Source organism: Sceloporus undulatus, chromosome 4 (genome assembly GCF_019175285.1).
Source record: "Sceloporus undulatus isolate JIND9_A2432 ecotype Alabama chromosome 4, SceUnd_v1.1, whole genome shotgun sequence".
NCBI lineage: Eukaryota > Metazoa > Chordata > Lepidosauria > Squamata > Phrynosomatidae > Sceloporus > Sceloporus undulatus.
This window is the reverse complement of record NC_056525.1, coordinates 72,406,728-72,429,283: the sequence shown is the minus strand read 5'-3', so window position 1 is coordinate 72,429,283 and position 22,556 is coordinate 72,406,728. Positions and strand designations below refer to the sequence as shown.

Here is a 22,556-nt window from a genome sequence, read left to right as displayed (position 1 = left end):
TCCAAGTCTCAAGTCAAGTTTCTGCTTCCCAAATCTCAAGTCACTGCAAGATACTTTCAAGTCAAGTCTCAAGTCTGGGAGCCAGCATTTAACAGAGAAAAAGGAAGTAGGGCACGTTTCTCAGAGGGGAACAGCAAACACATTAAGCAATGGGCTTGAGATAGAGGTTGAAGTCTGCTTTTGTCCCTGCTGCAAATCAGAGGAGCCTTCTTTTTAATTTAATTTATGAATTTCATTTGTATGCCGCCTTTCTCCCAGAAGGAAACTAAGGCGCGTTATAAACGGGCCTTTAATACGCCCCTGTCACGTGCTAGGGGTTGGCTGAGGACCTAGCGTCCATACTGGCCTCACCCCTAGCACGTGATGGGGGCGTAAAAATGGCGGCACCCTATACACACAGGCACCGCCATTTTTACGTGCTGGACGCATTGTGTCCACACATGTCGCCCCGGAAATGACACCGCAAATGCGCCCCTTGCGCTTTGTGGTGCCTCTTCCGGGGCCTGAGAAGGAGCGCGATTTCCGCACTCCTTCTCGGCAGCGTCCGGGAGCCGCGCCATTTAAAGGCTGTGGCTCCCGGATGGTGCAAGCGGCGGCGGCAGCAGACCGCCGCAATCCAGCGGTCTGTAACGCGCCTAAGGCTTTTCAAAAGCTTCAAGAAGTAGTAAAGAAGAGGACAGAGAAAGCAATTAAGATAAGGATAGAGGAATGAGAAGAATAAGACAGATAGAAACAACACTAAGAGGATATGAGATTGAATGTAAAGAAGGATCAGGTTGATAATTGTGAATAGGATTCAAACATGAAATGATGAAATAAAGAAGAAATTAGACAGACACAAAGGGTTATAGGAAGCAGAGTTTAGTAATCCCGAGAAATTAATATTGTAATACTAAAGATATAAACAGATACTGTAACAGTAAAGATTCTATACAAATATATAATGATGTATAAATGACGTGTGATGCTCTGTATGTAATTGTTATATTTTTTTCTTTTGTCATATTGCTGTACTGTTGATTTGGAGAGTATGAACCATATTAAACCAAATAATTTTTAAAAAAAAAGCTTCAGAAGAATCCTTCTGATTCAGACTCATTGTCTTATGCATTTGAAATTCCAAGAGATGTTCCCTTCGCTCTGTAAGCTGATCTTGCCTGCTGCTCGAAGCGAATGATGCTAGCAAGTCAGTCGCTAAAATTATACAAGTCTTGGTTTGAGTCAGTGCATCATTGCTGACTTAAGTCCAAATCACATCACTGAAAAGATTCAAGTCCAGCATACATTCGAGTCAATCAACTCAAGTCTACATCACTGGTTTGCTTCCATTCCCACTGCAATGGGCACAGAAGAAAATGAAGGCAAGCAAGCGGGACTGCCTATCCAACCATGAATGGCCATGCATTTAATTAACAGAAGCAGCAGTAGAGTTAAAATTGGTCAGCACCCTTTTGAAGACTAACCATAGTTTCAAGGTCTCAAGCTGTTCAGCCTATAAGCAAGTCCTATATGGATAGGGACTATTGGCATGCATATATGCAGCTATTGCAAGTTCTCAAGTCATTCCAGTAACTGGACAGAGGGGAGTTTTGAAATCACAACATTCAAAATGCATATTGGTCCAATTAGGAAAAGCCTCTTTTGAGTTGAAGCCAGGGCCAGCCCTTTCACATTCAGGTATTGCTTTGAGCTTGTTATGTCTTAGCTAGCCCTCTTTGCAATTTCCCCCCAAACATCCCCTCTCCAGTCACCTACCTTTGAAAAAAGGTAAATTAAAGGAGTAACTCTCAGTGTAAAGGGCTTACCATAGACCAGTGATGCCTTTCCTGTCTCTCAACAGGTAATCATGTGTCTGAGCATGTTCATGCTCACGGCTTTCTCTGTAGCAATGCCTCAACTGTGGAACCCCCTACTGAAGGACATTGTTGTGTGCCTTCAAGTCATTTCTGACTTATGGAAATCCTAAGGTGAATTATCATGGGGTTTTCTTGGCAAGTTTTTTCAGAGGGGGCTTGCCATTGCCATCCTCTGAGGCTGAGAGTGTGATTTGCCCATGTTCACTCAGTGGGTTTACATGGCTGAGCCAGGACTTGAATCCAGTTCTGCCATCATAGTCCAATCCTCAAACCACTACACCATGCTGGCTCTCTTACACGCAAGGAAGTTAGGCTGACCCCATCTCCTTTAAGCTTCCAGCTGGCAGCCAAAACCGTGTCTCCACATGGCATTTGGTGTTTGAAATTGCTGTTTTAACTGGATTCTAGGATTGTTTTTAAGACTACATTTAGTTTTCAAAAAGTAATTTAGGCGCGTTACAGACCGCCCCTTTGGGGTGGCCTGTAGGCGCTCCTTTCCCCGCTGGATTGGGGCCTCAGCTGCCAGAACAGCAGCCTCCAAGGCCCCGATGCGCCACTTTCCAGGCCGCTTCCCCACAGCCTGGAAAGTGGTGTCTTTGGGGCTTCAAGCCCCAAGGACATCCGGTGGCGGCGGGGAGGAGAAAGGGGCCGCTTGGCCCCTTTCTCCCTTGCATCGCTGGCGCAGCTGTCTAAAGGCTGCGCCAGCGATGCAATTCGCAGAAGGAGCTCCATTTCGGAGCTCCTTCTAGCGCCGCAGAAAGGGCGCTCTATGCACCCTCGCACGGCACAAAGACATCACATCCGCGCCGCTCTATTTGGAGGCGCGCGTTCGTGACGTCATAATGGCGGCCCCTATGTGTATAGGGCGCCACCATTTCGTACATACTGGGGACATACTAGGGTTAGGTGCGTGTGTAAGGCATGCACTTTCCCTAACCCTAGTACGTCCCCAGGACCTATTTTACGCCCGTCTGTAATGGGCCTTAATCTGTTTTAAAAATGTTTTTATCTCAATATTGTTTTTATTGGTTCCTTTCCTTAGAGCCCTTGTGGCCAAGGAATGTCATATTGAGGAGGGAACAAGCTTGTTTTCTGTAGCTCCAGAGAATAGGACCTGGAGCAATGGATGCAAGCTACAGGAAAAGAGATTCCACCTCAACATAAGGAGGAACTTCCTGACAGTAAGGGCTGTTCGACAGTGGAACAAACTCCTTCGGAGTGTGGTGGAGTCTCCTTCCTTAGAGGTCTTCAAACAGAGGCTGGATGGCCATCTGTCGGGGATCCTTTGATTGTGATTTCCTGCATGGCAGGGGGTTGGACTGGATGGCCCTTGCAGTCTCTTCCAACTCTACAATTTTATGAAATAAAGGTTTCCCCTTTGACAAGGTTGTCAAGTCATGTCTAATTGTAGGGTGCAGTGCTCTTCTCCATTACTAAGCCAAAGAGCCAGCAATGTAAAAGACGATGCTGTGATCATAAGGTCAGCATGACTGCACAGAACACTTGTTATACAGATAATTACCTTCAGTGCCTCTTGTATCTCTAGTAAGCCCTTCACCCTGTTTTTATTCTCCTTTAGAAAGGTAGTTTGGTTTTCCTGGAAAGGGGCAGGGTGACAGGCAAGTAAAGGACATGTTTGCCTCCTTTTTTGGCTTAAGTTCCCTGGAAAGGGGGGGGGGGAATGAAAAGACAGGAAAAAAATGTTTTAGCATCTTGTAGAAAATTTTTAAACCGTGAACAATTTGAAGCAGATTCCGATAACCGTGACACTTTAGGAACTACACTGTGAAAATCTTAAGGGTAATCCTCTGAATGTCTACTTGCTGGTTACACTGAACACATTATGCAATAAAATGGTTAGAGGAGATACCTGCTTTGAACCATTGTCAAGGGTATACAGACACTATGAATTGAGAGATTTGGTGTGGTGTTGTTTGCCTCCAAATAATTCCTGATTTATGGTGACCCTGAGATGAACAGAGATCAGTAGACAGAAAACCATATCCTACTAGACACAATGTAAGCAATAAAATCAGATCCCTGTAAACACATCAGAAATCATCTTGACTTAGGTACATTGGTGTTGCTGTGTGTTTCTTCAAGTCATTTCTGATTTATGGTGACCTATGGTTTTCTTGATAAAATTTGTTCAGAGGTTTGCCTTTGCATATAGATTTGCTGAAACATTTGAATGGTGCAAGCCGTTCACTGATTGTTGATACAGAGATACAACTTCTGTAGCTTACACATTAAAAGCCCTGCAGGAATTCTTCCAATACTTAGTCATCTTAGCCCAAATACCTTTTGTTGTAGCTGTAAGTGTTACCAAATTATAGATTAGTTCCAAAAATTAGACTTCGGGGCAAAACAGACCAGCATAATACACCGGCTGGGAGGCAGCATGGGGTGTGTCCCCAAGTCAGCATCACACTGCCCACATGGTGCTCTGGTGGTGTGACATTTATATGCTGCACACTGCAGGAGCACCAAAAAGGCACCGCTGCAGCAGAAAGGACAGGTTTTTTTCTGCCCCAAAAAGGAGCGGCATATTGCTGCTTCTTTTTGGGCTGGAAAAAATACTGGATCGGGACCATGGCGTAGGGTTGCCGTGGCCCCAATCCTGTGATCAAATGGGTGGTGTCAAGGAACCTTTTAGGGCCATCTGTACTGGCTCTTAGTTTTGTTTAGTTTCTAGATTATACTCCTGCATGGAAGTTTTTTGTTTGTTTGTTTGATGCATCTTCTATGATCAAGGTGATAAGCTGAGTAAATGGAAGAAATTATCCCCTTTTACAACTTCCTTCTCATTCTCCATTCATACTTCCTAAGGGCCATGTGAGGAGACAGTAATCAATCTGCCTATCAGGAGTTGTGAGGCTAAATCAGGAACTTGCAAAAGACTTGTCAAAGTGTAAACAGGACCAATTTGAATTGAACCAACTGATATATAACTGAAACTCTGGACTGGCCCTTGGTCTGGTGGGAGGGGAGGGGAGAGAAACACTATTTATTAAACGTGAACTGTGACCAAACACCATGTCACTAGGACAACCAACACACATAAAAAAGAGGAAAAACCAGGCAAAGCTATCAGATTTACAATTGAAGACATAAGGCTTTCAAAGTTAAAGTGTTTCAGATTTAATCAGTTGAGTCTAGTCCAAAATTATATTACTAGATCAAGATGAAAACAATACATAAAAGCTGCCTATATTGTATCCATCTCACATCGGCATTCCAAAACCAGTACAATTTCAAATAGGTAAGAAATAATTGGAGTACACTTTAGAGATGGGGCATCATGAAAGATAACATCTACCTCACAGAATTCTTTTCTTTGTTATTATGCTGCACTCGCTCTCTTTTAATTCAGGGCTCTTTGCTGAATATATGTGTGGGGGCGGGGGGAAGATGCTAAGATAATGGAGTTTAACTCCTTAAAAGCCTATTAAAATATTGAGGAGGAATGTTCCCATTATTGCATCAGATATAAAATTAATCAACAACCAGTAACCAGTGAAAAACATACACTTGATTTGCTATTATTATTATTTGTGGTCTGACTCAAGTGAAATTCAGCTCACTGATCTATGAAAGCAGTAAATGCACTCTTCAGAGAGAAAAGGGTATTTGGGAGGGGAAAAGGCTTTTGGTGAATTCTAGACAGGACTTTTAGACTTTTCTTACAAAGTGTGTTTGCTATGTATAAGCATTTGCATATTGTTTGCACGCTATTTAAATTATTAAAGATTTACACTTATCCTGTAGCAAACTAATATATTGTTGTCTCCAGAAAATGAAAAATTTCATACTGATGTATTCAACCTCTCATATGGATTCATAAAAACCTATACAAAGGCCCACAGTACAGTTATAATCCAAACATGTATTATCTTGGTGATATATGCCCATTTTCAATCCAAAGATAATTTGGAACAATAGTTCTTGGTGCTTTGCTTTATAAAGTCATGATTCAATTTTAATATAAATACACAAAAACCCATTCCTGAAATTGATGCAAAATGACAAATGAAGCACATTTAAGAATAGGCTAACAGAAGGATTTCAATGCATTTCACGTTGTGTAATTAAATTAAATGCTGCTCAGCAAGATGTCCAGAAAACACAATCCTTCCTGACTCAGGATGTTGGAAATGCCAACTGGAACAGCAATAGCCTCCAGTTCCAGATAATGTGTCTTTGTTAATCAGTAAAAACATACCTGAGGGAATCAGAGCAATACTGTTAAAGGGTATACATTACTTGACATGGCTTTTGCCCAACACCAAAGTGCCCCCAAAGTATGCCCATCAGCCCCATATGATGGGACAAAGCACAAGATAAGAGAGGAAGAGAACAGAAAGATAACCACAGAGCAAGATTCATTCAACTGAGGTGGTGCCACCCAGGCAGCCACAGATAGAAGTGAAACGTTGACTCTCACTTACAATTATTTTATGATTTTCAGGATGTGCATGATGGTGCATCTGTTGTGTTACAGATAGTATTTCAAAAAAGGCTCACATACATTGTGCTTCTAAAGAGGTTCAACTCTTAGAAAAAATGACCAGCTCAAACTGTACAATAATACATAGCACAGGTCAACACTGATTACTAACATTTGTATATCGCCTCTTGTTCTGGATGCATCCATGAGTCCAACTCATTAAAGGTAAAAAAAGAGCCAGTTAAAATGGGACTTAATTGTAGCTGTAGACTGAAGAACAACTTCCATCAAATTTTGGATCAATTAATTGTTTTTTAGAAACTACAATTTAGATTTCAGCACAGCTAATCTAGAAGCAGTGGCCTTATCCACCTCCACCACTAAGAAAACAGACCTCTATAGTCTGCTGGCTATCACTGTCACCTATCCCCCTAGAAATATGCTACAAAGTATCATTATACAGTAAGAAAAATACCTTGCGAGGAGAGCACCACACCCTTTGCTAAAAGGCAAGTGGTGAACAGGTGTATTTATGTTCAAGATCATATACTAGGGACATTTCTAGGACGGTATGGCCAAAGGCTACAAGGGCACATTTATAATTAGAAAACAAACTTTGCACTTTTTCTGTAACACATCCAAACAGAATATTTCTCCAAGGCTACATAGCAAAGAAGCCCACACAACCCTGAAATTATACCTCTTGGCCTTCCACCAAAGAGGACAGAAGTAAATCCATATATACTATACTGCTATTCTTAGCAGTGTGGCTCTGGACAAAAGCAGCACAGTGTTTCTGAACGGAAATACTAGTAATGCTGACTTTTGACATTTTATGAATACTCTCGTTGTTCTCAGTCATCCCCTAAACTAGAGCCACTGCCCATGAGATGAAACTGATCACTTTCCAAAGTATCTTTGCTGCATACCTGGGCCAAACCTGTGGCCTTGCATGGGACACGTGGCTCTGGAATCTCTGCAGTCCTTATTGCCTTAAGGAGGGCACTTCACAGGATTCTCCTGCCTGAGGAATGCACGATGCTAAATGGCTCCAAACAGTTTCCTATTACATAGGCACATACTATTACAATTAAACGCATGAGTAAATAAGTCTCTGAATATAAAATAGGGACAAAAGTTGGATCAAAGGTTCAGGAAGTTGGAACTAAGAAACTTAATCCATATCACTCTCCTTTCTTCAGCTCTATCTCAGGAAGGCGACACTGAAAAAACACGTGCTTATGACAAAAACAGAGTTATAAATATAAAAAGGGAATTCATTGTCAAGCACCAGTAACACTGCCAGCTTTCTGCAGGCAAGATGAGTTAAGAAACACTCCCAGAACCAGACATTTCAATCCAGGAGAAATTTTTGGGGGGTGTATACAGAGAACTGCTGCTGTCTGGGTTGTTCCTTGGGGTGGTACTAAAAAGATATGCTTCTGGCAGAGAAGAGTTTATATGCATAAAGAAACTCACTGCCAAAGATGCAGCCATGAAGCTGGTGTGAGTCAACTGGGTCAGGAAATCAGAGAAGTGCTCCTGTGTTCTAGACTTGGAGTCTATCAGGAAAGTCAAATCCATTCCATTATATGACAACTGCTGTCAAGGTGCTGCAGAATCAAGTACATTTATCTCAAAAAACCAACATAAAATCTGGATGTGAAGACTGACTGTTTGGCCTCTGCTGTGCTGGAGTGCTGGGATCCACCTGGAGGTGGCAACTGCAATTCTACTCCATAATGGCCCGGTACAATGCAGGTTCAATGTAATCCTCCCGGTAACGTGAGTTGATCACCCTCTGTCTTTTTCTCTCTTGTTTGACTTCCTTCTCTGTGAAGATTTCTGTGAAGCGCATGTCAGAGGCAACAGACTGGAAAGAATCAAAACCATGACAATTTTTATTGTTCCTATAAAGGACAACAGTGACAAAACCAGCTTTGGATGAATTTTGCACAAACAGCAATTCCATGATTTTCAGAGTGCAACGCGTGAAATGCCAATTAAGTTTCCTTCCCACTAAAATGTGAGAGCTAGTTAGGAAAGAAAATTTAAAAATAACAATGACATGGAGCCAACATGATGTAGTGGTTTGAATGTTGGACTGCGACTCTGGAGACTAGCCATATAAACTAAATGGGTGACCTTGGGCAAGTTACACTCTTTTAACCTCAGAGGGTGGCAATGAAAAAGCCCCTCTGAAGAAACCTGTCAAGAAAACCCAATGATAGGGTCACCTCAGGGCCGCCACAAGTCAAAACTCTTGAAGGCACACAAAAACAGTGACATGGCCTAAATACCTTTAAGACATCAGATCCTGTCTGATCTTGGAAGGTAAGCATGGTGAGTACTTGGATGGGAGACCGCCAATGAATACCAGATGTACTACCTCTGAATATTCCTTGCCTAAGAAAACCCCTTGAAATTCATGGGGTTGCCAAAAGTCAACAGGCAACTTGAAGGTACATACACACATACAACTGCAATAATCAATCTTATATAACTACATCTCAAGTACCAAATACAGCAATGGCCTCCTTCATCTAAAATAGATGTTAAAAATCTATACTTAATATCTTTATTGTACATAGGAAAATATTAAAATGCTGTATCCTGTGGGTCTCAAGATTCACAGTCACAATTGGAGTACATACATGTGTTTGTATAACACGAAGAATATGTGCTCCAATGTGGACTGTGAATCCCAAGACCCATAGGAACAAGAGTCACATGTGCACTTATGCTTCTTCCAGTCAGAGTTGAGTATGTTCCGTTCTTAAATGGAGAGTTCAGAACTGAGTGCAAGATATAGCATCTTGAAAATCTCGACTTTCATTAAAACAAGTTCATAGTGCTTATACATCGGTGAGAATTCCCTGCATAGTTTTAGAGCTAGAAACGATGTGAAGTTTTATAAGCCACAGAACTTTGTAAATACACAGGATATCAGTGCCTGATATAGTCCTAGCAGCTCTACTTCACTAGCAGCAATACATTAAATGATATAGAAAAAGAGCACACACAAGTATTTTGGATATAGGAATCTGATTTTTTAACACAGAATTCTGATTTTCCTAAGAGAGACATTTTTATTATTTTTAGCATGAAGTACATAAAGCCCTGCTCTCAGTTTTCCCCTATAGTAGTTCCATAAATGGCCTGCACATTTCAGCCAAGTACACAGATTTTTAACTGAGTACATTAACTAGTGGTTTTCCAGCAAGGAAAGATTAAAAATACCTTAAGGTTTCTCAACTGTACTCCATTATCTGCTATCTCCTCTTTAGAGTTACTACTGCACTTGGCAGAGAGATAATCCTATTTGCTCAGCTGATGTATGCCACCATGTGGCTTTGAGGCACTTGGAAAAGAACAATCCCAGACACAGATGATAAACCTAATACTGAAGGATTCATTTTGGTTTCTCTGTTAGAAACCTCCCCTGCTTCTTTACTTACCAGTCTTGATTTGACCCTCTTGGGAAGCTCTTCATTTAGTGTGTACACATCATCCCTCTTTGCCATCAACTGGGATCCATCTTCAAACTCAACCTAAACTCCCCCAAAAGAAGAAAGCTATTACAGACAGCACTGCCATGCCTCATTCTTTCTTGGGATCCATTATCCCATCTTCTTATTGACAGCCAAAAATATTTTTGTCAAGTACAATTCTAGCAGACAAGCATGGAATCTGCATGCATCCAATCACACTAAGCTGATGTGGATCTTCTCTGCCAACACCAGCAAACTCTAGCTTTTCATCTGGCATGATCATACAGATCAGAGATTTCTAAACTGAGCAGGTCAAAAAACTCTCAGGTTGATCATGAAAAACATATTATAAGATAGAGAGAGAGTAGACAGAGGTTAAATCCCTTTATTTTCATTCCTTTACCTGGTACATCTGGATGACATGCGAGGCTACGAATGTCGCACCATAGACCTGCCCATCTGTCCATCTCACTTGAACAACCTCTCCTCCAGCTGGCGGACCCAGCTGGACACAGTCTCGACTCTGTCCACATGGGAAAAAATTGGGGGAGAGTAAAAATTAGCTACAGAAAAAAATAGCTGAAGAAATATTATCTGGAGTATTCTATCCAGCACAAGGTTACCATTTCAGTGGATGTATGCACTTTAGGAAAGAAAAAAAGAGAAGTGACTGATTTTCAGACAAGGGATATCAGGAAATACCAATTAACAGTAATCACATTATGTAATCATGTTACAGGGAAAACATCCTTCTTGAATTACTTCCAAGTTATTCTAACTTCAGTCTACTCGCAAATTATGGGTCTAGTTCTCACCAATTAATCACAACAGGAGTATATCTATACAATATCTTTGTACTGATGATACTGCTGAAGATTAAATATTAAGAACAAACAACACCATTATCTCATGTTTCATACTGACAGCACATCTTCTTCATCTGATATTATTTGGCCTCTTTAAAGAAAGGTGCTAAGGACTCCTAACAAGCCCACTGGGGGAGACAAAGGGAATAGATTTATTATATAAGAGACAAGCAACCTAAGTACTATATTGAGAGTTCATCCAGAAGCCCAAAGTGAGAACGTGTGTGTGTGCGTGTGTGTGTGTGAGTGATTTTTTTCCACATGCCTGGCCACATGACCATATGTTCAATGAAAAAGTCATGTCCAATTTCCCCTTCTGGATTTTTCAGCTAGTTTATGGCAACAATCAATTCTAGGGGCTGGGTTTTTGAAGGTGTAACAGCATTCAAAGTAGCATTTGACAGCATTTTGTGGGCTTTTTAAAAACCCATTTTTTTTTAAAAAAAAATAAGCAGACACAGGTTCACAGAAAGATGATGAAGTCTGCATGTAACTACGGAATTGCACATTCTCCACCTCTGCTTTATAGAAAGTTCTCTCGACTAGAACAGCAGCACATCAAGAGTATGAACAAACTCCATGTAAGATTATATTCCCTTGCACTATACACCCTCTAGGGCAACAATTCCCTTATTACATAGCATACCACAATGTCTTCTGGATATAGGTTATCACTGAAAGAGCCATCATCAAAGTTGACTTCATAAAAGGTTTCCTTGGTCAGATTGATCACTTCGCACTGATAGAAACGCCCATTCTTGTGCTTGCTGATAACTGCCTGCCCCACAGCAAGATCCTGTAAAGCAGCTTTGGCTCTCTGAGGAGGAGAAGAGCTACAATCAGATGCCTTCTACTGGAAAAAAATCTAGATAGTTTAACTTCCTAAGCATCCCCAAGATAGTGAACGTTTGCTTGGGAAACAATATGCTTCTAGTGCATTTTCAATATGCAAAAGGAAGATAATCTTCCCAAGGCTGTCAATGAACAAGTGGGAGTATTTTCATCAACTTTTTACACAACTCCAAGTTCAGCATTTCCCCTTCCCCATAAAAGTCAGCATACCTGAGTACTTAGAACCAGATCATAGCCAGCATGATCTTATTAAAAAGAAATCTTTTTTATGTGATGCTCTGATTTTTAATGCCAGCTAGGCTGATTAAGATTTTTTACAACTAATAGATCATAAATGCAAAAAATATTAGCCAAATCTAAACTGACTTGCCTCTGCTTGGGAAGGGATCTTATGTCTGAAACAAGTTATGAAAACCACAAATGGCCAGTCATCGGGCTGCATCATGACTCCAGCTGCCTGTGCACAACTGACATGGAAGGATGTAGGACAGCGGCCATGAGAGCACTGCACACAACAGCCAGCAATTCTCTTCCGTCGCTTCTTGCAGAAGACACATTTCTGTGAATGGGTAAATTCAGTATTGCAATCACAGTGTTCTCATTCAAAACTTATCAACTGGTCTAGGTAACTAGATAAACAGGAAGTCATTGTGAATTCTAATCTAGATGTTACATTTTTGAAGTTGAGGTCATGATGTGAATTTATTTGTGAATTTAGATCACAGAAGACTGGTTTGCAGACACTCTTAGAAAATGCTAGACTCCTCCCCAAGCTCTTATGTAAGTGTGACTAAAGGGATCATAATGATACCGCTCTCACCTTGCTCACCTAGTGCCAAAGTGTGGGAAGTGATGATAGGGGTGGCACTAAACTGCAGGAAGGCCCAATTCTGGTAGCATGCCAGTTATATGTGAAAATGTACTGCTTGTTGTGGAAGACAACAATACTATACATTACAATTAAATTATACAAGGGGGAAAATACACATAACAATGAAGTGGCTGGAGAAGGTCAGGAACTACCTCCATCTCTTCCTTCTTAACACTAAAAATGGACACCTTTCTTTAAAAAAATAATAATCCCAGTTTCAGTAAGAGATAATTTCCTCAAATTTTTCCAGGCACTTTTTTTTTCTCCACATGTTCACATTGAAAAAATTCGTATATATTTTTCACCTGAGGAGGTGAAAGGACTACATTTCAAGAATGCTCATCTTTGAGTCCTGATGTGATTTTTGTAGAATTTATGCTTCAGTTTATTAAAAGGGCATATAGTAATATTCCACAACAACCAGACATTTCCTTTAAGTGAACACTTTGTGTGCCTTTAAGTCATTTCTGACTTATGGCAACTTTCAGACAATCTTATCATGCTGTTTTCTTGGCAAGATTTGTTCAGAGGGAGCTTGACTTTGCCTTCCTGAGGCTGAGACTGTGACTTGTCCAAAGTCACCCAGTGGGTTTCCATGGCCAAATGGGAATTCAAACCCTGGTCCCCAGAGACATAGTCCAAAGCACAAACCACTACACCATAATGAATCTTATTGCTCTAGAAACCAGTGAAGACTCAGATCATTAATGATATTTAGCTTGTCACCCATTTACAATATTCAACTAGCGCATGACCTAGTTCTCTATAGATCTCCAGGTATTTCCACTTATTTATTTATTCCACTTATTTACAGTTTTAAAAATTCTCCTAACAGATTACATTTGGGCCAGAAAATCATCATAAGGTTTACAACGCAACAACTCTGTTTAAGTGAAGCAGGTGTGACTGACATATGATAGTAAGTATGTCAGAGATTAATGAAAGGAGGGTGGAACACAAATGGACCAAACATTTTTTTTGCAGCATACAATGAAGAGCATACATAGAAAATTACCAAGAAGAACTAACAAATATATAACACTAATGAACTTATACTTAAGGAACACAGAAATAGGGGACCATAAAGATTGGCTTCTTCAAGCAGCAGCTTTTACAATACACTGATAGGATGAGCCCGAGCCCTTGTTTGTTTATTTATTTCATTTTTATGCCACCTTTCTCCCAGAAAGGGACCCAAGGCAGTTCACAAGATAAAAATATTGTTAAAACTTTATGATAAAGATTCAGGCTTTGTATGCTGATGAAAACCCTTAACTAGCTATAGAGTTTAACAGACTGGTTAACAGTTACAAATTCATGCCGTAGTTCTAACCACCTACATGAACCATAAGGCGGACACCTGCCTACTTTACAGTACTATTTTGCAGATCAAAGACACAAACTTAGAACACGGATGGGAATCAAACAGCCCTCTAGATGTTTTTGTACTACAGTACAACTCTTAGCATTCCTCACCATTGGTTATGCTGGCTTGGGCTGCTAGGGCTTGCAGTCCAATACCATCTGGAAAGCAACCCTAGACTCAGAGGCACACTATATACCAAGTGTTACATTTACAACTGCTTCTGCTTCTCATACCTTACTTTAGTGTCATTATTTATTTGGTATAAAACTATCTGATCCTCCTGATCTAGCATGCTGTATCAACCAAATAATTCTGATAAGCAAATCCCATAAAAATCTATGTCGATTCAAAGAAACGGAATAATTTGCCTCCTTACCAGTCGGAAGCGCTGCAATGGTATTTTGCTGACATCCACTGGGCTGCGTTCTGCAATGTTTACAAATTTTGCCTCTAGAACTGCTACAGCACACATAACATGGACCCACCTGACCAAAAAAAACAACAGCAGGTATTGGCACATGCTTATGAAACAATTTTGTTGCAGGTAATGAAATAATTTTGATAGTAATGAAGTAGAGAGAAAGAGAGAGATTGTAATACAAAATACAGTCAGCCCTCCATATTTGTGGCTTTGACTTTTGGGGCTTTGTTTAATATGTTCTTTCTAGGAATCTCTAGATCCTCAAGCCCAACTCTATTGTTAACTTCTGCCAGCAGCTGAACACAGAGTCACACCAGAAGACCTAGAGATTCTTAGAGAGAACACTTCTCTAGGCCCTTTTAGGTCTTTCAGTGTGATTGTCTGGTCAATTTCCATAGACCATAGATTAAAGGTGTTCATACAGTTCCACTAGAGGATCTAGATTACTAGAGGTGTTAACTGAGGTTAAAAAAAAAACAACCTTTTTTTAAAATGTGTTTTTTCCATTTTTCACAGGGGTCCTCCTGTGTGCCTAACCCCAGCAAATATGAATGGCCCACTGTATAAGCTTCCCCCTAACTAGCCCTACAGCAGAAATGGGGAAAGTGTGAACTGTAGGCTGCACATACTACAAGGCTGTTTTTGAGGTTCCCCATATCCCTTTGATTTATATAGCCCCCCACATATGCTCAGGATTACTTCCTGTTTAAAAAAGGGCCTTCCCTTGACCTAACGCAGCTCAGGGTACAGATGTTGAAAAACTTCCCCATGCCTGCCCCGGGGGGCATTCTGGACCAAAGAAATTCCAAGCATATTCCCATTATTATTTCAGGGATCACTGCACAGCAGAGTGCTATGGGCAGAAGTATGGTCTTCCAAAGTCCTATGAAGGACTAATGTGCCCCTTCAACCCATGGCACTCCTGCCCACACACACCAAAAAGGACCATGACCTTCCTGAATCTGTTGCTTGATATTAAGTAAACAGTTGATGCATTCTAAGAAAAAGACCTTGCTTTCTTGATTATTGCTGGAGACTCACTTGTTGTCATTAGCTTTTTGAAGTGCACCTCCTCGAAGTGAGCACAAACAGCAATCCTGACAGAGAAGGAAGAACAGTTTTACCACTACAAAATTAAACATTCAATCAACATGATGCTCTCAAAATCTCACCTTCATCCTTTGTAGAATAATGTTCCCATTCTTTCTAAATATACTCTGATGCTATAGACTGTGTTAATTATGGTGTGTTAAGTGCTTTCATTTGTATACTCTGTCTAACATACTGAAGATGAACAACATGTAATAGAGCTATTTAAGTGAACTTTTGCATCTAAGCGCTAGTGCATGTGTATGAAAATGAAACTGCAGTTTTCCTGGATACAATTTTAACAATCCATTTCATGACATGAGATAAAGCATAGGCTTATATGGAGACTTCTCTTTTAATTTTAGTGAAGCATTTTTATGTACATGCATCTATTACAAAAGACTTCTTGCAGCTGTAAACATTACTTTAATCTTGGCTCCAACAAAAATAGGTTGAAATCCATATATGTGTCCACGAGAGTATTAGGGAGCACAAGACATTACCTCTTCTAAAGCGTTAGCTTTGCATCTAGAGCACTTCCAGTCTTCGTTTGCCTTCTCAGGCGCTACTCCATAACAACCTAACAGAGAAATGAACAAAACTTCAACACACTATGCAAGCTTCTTTCTGTTTATTTGCTCTTTTTGAGTTCATATCTCTTCCCTCACAAGATTTTATATTGTTTCAGCAGAGTTTACTATTAATACATTAGACTACTGATTATTGTAGTACTGCCCCTCACTGAATTAGCTTTCAGAGTAATAGACAAACAAAACAGTGAACAGTACAGAATATGAGCAGCATCAAATGTGCCATTTTATCATCCATTCACACTTTAGTTGTCAAAAAGCATTTACTGATCTAGTCATACTTTCATCCTTCATTTAAACATGGGAATATCAAGTCTCAATTTTTTCATCATTCATTTGACAAGTAAGAAAAGTCATACTGGGTCAGATCTATCACTGATCGTTATCAGATTAACATGCTGTATTAGAGTGGTAATCATGGGATCCTCACATTTGACTGTGTTTCAATCCTGAGAGTACTAATAGCATAGCCAATGGCGAGGAATGTTGGGAGTTACATTCCAACATGTTATTCTATGATTCTATGTGGACGGCTGGCTGCATGATTCCCACCTCTGTTTCAAAAGTAGTTGACCAAGTTTAGATATCAAGAGACTACAAGCAATATTGCTGTACTGCAGTTCCAAATCCCAATCTCTAGTGGTTTAATTTATGACATGCCAAGTGTGAGTTATGAAATTTACTGTGGTCATTTTAACAGCAGCTGATATCACTACTGTCCATTAGCTGCCTTCCTCCTGCCTCACTTCTCATACTTGCTCAGTATCAAATTTTCCAGTCATAGCAACTGTAGGGAGTGTAAAGTATTTTTTGTATCTGACATATCTTAATTTCTTTGATACACTGAAATTCTATTAGTGCACAGATTAGAGATTTCATGATAATTTCCCCTTTAATTGATGCAAAAACAAGATTTATGATCACCCTGCTGCCTACACAAGTCATGGCAGTCTAAAGAATGCAGCTCCTTCAATATCTCGCCAGTCTTGCTCAGTATTCTTCCAAGCTAAAAAAGAAAACCTGTAATATACTGGCAATGAATAATCAAACCTATGAGGCATAGTACTCACTGGCATGTACACGGACTCGACAGCGCTTGCAGGTAACCAAAAGACTGGTGCCATCTTCCTCCAAGTAAGGGGTAGAAAGGCTAACATCTGTGCTGCAACCAGTGGTAGTAAAACACATTTCAGGAATCAATGGCTTAGTTCTCATCTTGCCAGCAGCATCAGGAACTGCCTGTGAACTCTGGCCTCCACAATCTGCCTGCCAGTGAGGAAAAAAAATGCATTTTACAGCACAATAACTTTGTAAGGAACTTAAAATGCAGCTATTAAAAAGACTGCATCCTTATATAACCTGTATGCATGCTATCTGGTACTATCATGGTCCAAGTGCAAAAACTGGAAAAGGTTTTTTTATTCTCGTAATAGTCTTAAGGAGAACAAGCAACATATCCAAATCTGACTCCAACTATACTATTCTTGATCTCTTCCTGTAACTTTAGCCTTAAACGCTTTTGGAATCCATCCTCTGACCTTTCTAAACTGGAAGTTGGCATTTGGGTTGAAAAAGGTTACCTACGCTACATTTTACACTATAAAGTGTAAAATGTTTACAACACATTTGTCTGATATGTACTTTAACACAGATTCCTAAAAATACTATAACAGCAACCCCAAAATAATAAGTGCACAATAATTAAAGATATCCACATTAGCTATGTAAGTGGTATCTTCTAATGGGATAATTCTTATCACTGCCCAGACTAGCAAGGTATCAAGCAATTTTAAAATAACCCTATTAGTCCTTGTCTTCTCCTCCCCTTTCAGTTATTTCATAAGACCCAGGAATGTATAAAAAAAACTGCTCATGGCCAAAAAAGATTGATATCTTGCCATCTAGGGTGGGGCCAGATGGCTCTTTGGCAAGAATAGATTTCAAGTCCTCCAATGTGTCATTCTCAGCAGGTGGAAAGGGAGCCATCCATTAATGAGATCTACCCAAGCAGACCTGGATATTAGGGTGGGAAGTGGCAAGAATGCATTTTAGTGTAAGTTCCACTTGTTGTAGTACCCCTTCTACAAAAACAGACTCTTCTAGTTTATAATGCTTAGTGAACATGGACGGCACTGCCCATGGGGTTGCTTAACAGTTATCCTCTAGGGAACCATTAGTAGCAAAAGAGACAGATGTGGATGCTGATCTAGTTGAGTGAACTGTTACATTTTGTAGTTTTGGAAGCCCCAAGTTCTCAGAGGCCAGAAAGATGCAAACCTTAATCCATCTGGTCAGCAGAGGATACCTTCATTCCCAGTGAGATGGTAAGAAAGGAAACAAAATGAGCCTCTGGTTTCCTAAACAGCTTGGTACACTTGATATATAGTTTTAGAGCTCTTTGTTCATCTAGTTGGTGCTACTGAATGGTTCAAAATGAACAAAGTCTCTATGGTTCAAAGACAGATAGACAAAGTGAGATAACAGTGAGATGGAGGAACGTACAGTCTCTATGGCGGGTTACAGACCAAGAAGCAGCGGTCTGGCTCCGCCTCCGCTTGCAGCGTCCGGGAACCACAGACTTTAAACAGCGTAGCTCCCGGATGCTGCAGAGAAGGAGAGTGGAAATCGCGCTCCTCAGGCCCTGGAAGAGGCGCCACGAGTGCCAAAGGGCGCACTCGCAGCGTCACTTCCGTTGTGCGATGTGAGGACGCAGAGCGTCCGCTACGTCAAAATGGCGGCGACCGTGTGGAATGGCCGCTGCCATTTGTCACGGACTCTGTCCGTGATAGGGTAAGGGGCGTCTGGAAGAGACGCCCCTTTTTCAAAATGGGACGTCCTAAGGACGTCCTTTATGGCGGTCTGTAACCTGCCCGTGGTTCAAAGTGAGGCAGAGAAAGTGAGGTAACAGCAAGATGGAGGAACATACAGTGCAGAAAATTCCAAAACCTATCTAGTTGAAGTGGGTGCAACCAGGAACAGGGTCTTGATCACAAGGATTCTGAGTGGAATTGATCTAAGTGGTTCAGAGGGAGGTTTAGACAGGGCTTTGAGCACTTTGTGGAGGTTGCAGGAGGGAAATCTGTGTATAACAAGGGGGCTGAGAAGGACTGCCTCTCTGAGAAAACTTTTAATGCAAGGATTGGTTGAAAGTGAATACAGATTGGATGAAACTAACATGGATGCCACTGCCTGGTGACGAAGAGTATTTAGTTTAACCCACATATCAAGACCTGATTGTAAGAACTATAATGTATCTTTAATTTTTGCTGTTTAGGGGGAGATAGTGTTTCTGTGGGACCACCTCAGAAAGGCTTTCCAGGCTGTCTCACAGATTCTGAGAGCAGAGATTCATCTAGAAACTAGAAGAGTGTTTAACCACCCTATGTCTTACGTATAATCTCTGCCCAACTGATAAGAAGATAAACAGCCATTTTGGAACTGCATGCAATATGGGACCCTGACTGAGAAGATGAAGAAGTACTGGGAGCATGAGACAAGTATGAGTGGACAGAGCTAAAAGGTAGGAGAGCCATGCCCCCCTTGACTAATGAGTGGCCACTAGAACTACTATTATGAGCTTTGTAAATATCCTGGGCGCCAATGTTAAACCGAAGAGGAGCGCTCTGAACTGGCATTGCTGTGGTAAGAGAAATAAAGGTGCTTTTCTGAGGAAACATGGAGGAGGACATGGAAATAAGCTTCTGAAAGATCAACAGAGAAGAGAAAAGCCCCTAGAAGAGATGTTCCTAATGGTCTGGAGACCTTCCATCATGAACTTCCTGTATGCTACAATTTTGTTTATGCATTTGAGGTCTAGAAGCAGGCAGATGGAATACAATAAAGATGATGGGATAGACCCCTGTAAACCAACTGTCAGGAGGAACTGGCTCCACAGCTTGTATTTCCAAGAGATGAGGTATGGCCCATTGAGGGCTAGGTCCTTTGTGTGACACTCTGAAGTTGGAGATTCTAACAAGCAGTGACTTTGTTTCTTATTCTTTAATTTCATTCAATTTTTATTTCTTTCATTTTCCTGGAGTGGCTGTGGAGCACCTGGGAAAGGCATACGGAGCCCTATGGAATAATCTTTGTTTATGGTCCACAACACCCACAGGTCTGAAATAGAGGACTCCCAGTTAGTTGGATTCTTCTTGTGGTCAGAGTAAAAACTGTGGTATTGACCAAATGATCTTACAAGTTCTAAAGTCTCTGGGTGAGAAAAGGGATGAAAGCACTGGGCAGGTTGCTTAAAGCAACATTTCACCTCCTTCTTTTGGCCCTTTTTTTGTCCTTGGTTTCTATATGGATGCCTAGAAGAGCATCTTCACTGCAAAGTGTATTTCCAATGAAGTATATTTCCAATAAAGGGGACTGATGCTACATTTGCTCTGGATTATATATGCATTCCAGTGTCTGAGTCAGATTGATCTTCTCGCCACTGTGGACTGCAGAGATGGCATGAGCTGAGAATAGCAATGAGTCTGTATACTGGCATCTAAGGATTTATAGATATTTTGAAGTGATTTATGTAGCGATTTTGCATCTAGTTTTTGATTGGTGAAAATATCCTGAACCCAGAGTATCAGGGAAGCAACTGAAGAGGCCCAGAGAGAGCGAGAGAGCTGATGCTTTGTGCTTAAGAGCAGCATCTGCCCTCTTTTTATTTGGGTTTTTAAGAGGAGAATGTTCTTGCTTTGGTGCAAAAACACCCATGAGAAGGGAAGAAAGACGACTATCAATAAGAGAGGTTTCTAGAATTTCCACTGCCTCAGGGTTTAGGGTAAATAATGTTGAGGCAATATTTACACACTTCCTACTCTCCTTAGGGGAATCCCACTCAGATGTAATGAGTTCTTTAAAGTGAGTAGGAAAAAGAGCAACATGAGTAGAGGTTTTCAGTTCAGGAAATGTAGCATTGCTCCTTGAGGTGTTACCAGTAGGCAGAGAACTGGAATTGGATTAAGAAACCTTTCCAGCATCTTGTAATCCAAAGGCTCTGATTGCTTTAGGTAACAGAAAAACAAATTATCTAAATTCAAATATCTTCCTCTTGCTGGTTCATTTTGTTCATTACTGTCTGACCATTCCTCACCTCCTGAATCAGATGTGTCTCTCACAGAAGTAGCATGGAACAACATTTGGGCCCAAACAGATAGAGGAGCTGCCCCCATAGGGACACTGAGTCATCATCTGATGATTTTTTGGAAAGAAGAGTGTACTGGCATTGCAGGTTGATCAGGCTGTCTGCTTGTTAATTGCTTACGTGGTGAAAGTGGGGGCTGGAGCTTATCTGAGTCTCTTAATGCACTCATGACTAGTATGAGAAACTTGGTTCATTCCTTTTAGTTCCTTGGCCACAATGGAAAAAATCTGCTGAAGCCATGTATTTTGATCAAATAAAAGCATAGGCACTGGAAAACGTATAGGTAGTGCAATGTGGCCAGAACTGCCCTGATAAAATAGCTGATGTTTGAAACACAGGCTTCAAAATGGCTGCCACAAGTGGCTATGAGCGTGCTCTCTTGGGCTTAAGGGTGCTGCGGTGGCTGTCAGGGTTGTGGACATGTTAGTAAGAATTTGTGAAGGAAAAGGAGAGGCAAGTCCTGTGAGGATCAGCTTCTGTCTCCTCCTCAATAGCCCCTTCAGAAATCTCATCAAGAGAAGCCCATTCCAATACTATATTTTCCTTTTCTAATTGTTGTTCATTGAATGAAGACTCCAGCATCTAAGCCATTGCAAGACCAGAGGCACAAGGAAGATCCAGTTCAATGGGTCCTGAGTTAACAGCCTCACTGGAATAAGCAGCTTTCAACAGAAAAAAAAAATTGAATCCAGAGGAGACAGTTAAGAGTGCATACATGTCTCTAACCACCTGGATGTGCACTGGAGCAGGAAAGCTCCAAGTATTTGAGCATGGTTTAGAGGCTTTAGCTTTGACTTTTCCTATCCCAAGGGCTTTGGGAAGGGAGGGGGAGAAGAAATAAGGTTACACTAGTAAGGGGAGGACTAACATGGGTACGAAAAGCTCAGGGCTTTTTAAGAAAAATATAGGAAAGAGGAAGAAACAGAAATAGAATGGGGAATATATATATATCTTTTTCAGTGTTCATTCTGACTCCTGATCAGAGACTTGCTGGGAAACAGCCAGCTGATCAGTGTTATTTTTATCTAATTCTTAGTCTGAGACTTGATATAATGCAGTCAAAAGACTGGATTTAGAGGAGGCTCTTTTTCTGTTTGGCTCATCTTTTTTCCTGAGGGCAAACACATGTTCAGGATCTAAATCCGTTATTTTGTTCCCTTTAAAGCATCATTTTGATTGTGAATTCCTGCATGTTGGACTGGATGGTCTTTTTGGTCTCTTCCAACTCTATAATGTTATGATTAGAGAGTGATGCCATTTTAAAACTTTAATATCTGTGTTTGTAGAGATTTGAAAGGTAGAAAGGTCTGGGATAGAGAGTGACAAAAATCTTGACCTGCTGGCAAGGCAGGATTTTGAAAATTGATCTGAGAGAGAGTGGAGTTAACACTTTCAACAGAAAAAAAATTGAATCCTGCTTTGATCAGCTGCATGAGGGAAAACCCCATGAATGCTGATTGCTCAGGCAATTAACAGCTTCACTTACACAATAAAATTCCAAAATTTGGGGTTCAAGACCTTTAAAATCTAAGTCAGAGAAATGCAGCTGGAAGCCATTTACAAA

The 22,556-nt window shown here is 40.8% G+C and overlaps 1 protein-coding gene across 4 annotated transcripts in view; it reads right to left on the bottom strand.

Annotated features, from left to right (window-relative positions):
* Positions 1-4,973: 4,973 nt before the first annotated feature.
* The window catches only part of KDM4A (lysine demethylase 4A), a 35,461-nt gene continuing 17,878 nt past the window's right edge, over positions 4,974-22,556 (bottom strand). For 3 of the 4 annotated variants that reach the window (XM_042463273.1, XM_042463272.1, XM_042463274.1), the window contains exons 14-22: positions 16,920-17,115; positions 15,763-15,839; positions 15,212-15,267; positions 14,126-14,234; positions 11,883-12,071; positions 11,307-11,477; positions 10,198-10,317; positions 9,762-9,854; positions 4,974-8,176 (exon numbers count right to left, since the gene is read on the bottom strand). In XM_042463273.1, coding sequence (XP_042319207.1) covers positions 8,036-8,176; positions 9,762-9,854; positions 10,198-10,317; positions 11,307-11,477; positions 11,883-12,071; positions 14,126-14,234; positions 15,212-15,267; positions 15,763-15,839; positions 16,920-17,115 — 1,152 coding nt within the window. In that variant the 3' untranslated portion in view covers positions 4,974-8,035. Of the gene's footprint in view, positions 8,177-9,761; positions 9,855-10,197; positions 10,318-11,306; positions 11,478-11,882; positions 12,072-14,125; positions 14,235-15,211; positions 15,268-15,762; positions 15,840-16,919; positions 17,116-22,556 lie in introns of those variants that run through there. The other variant, XR_006103511.1, reaches the window with a different exon arrangement.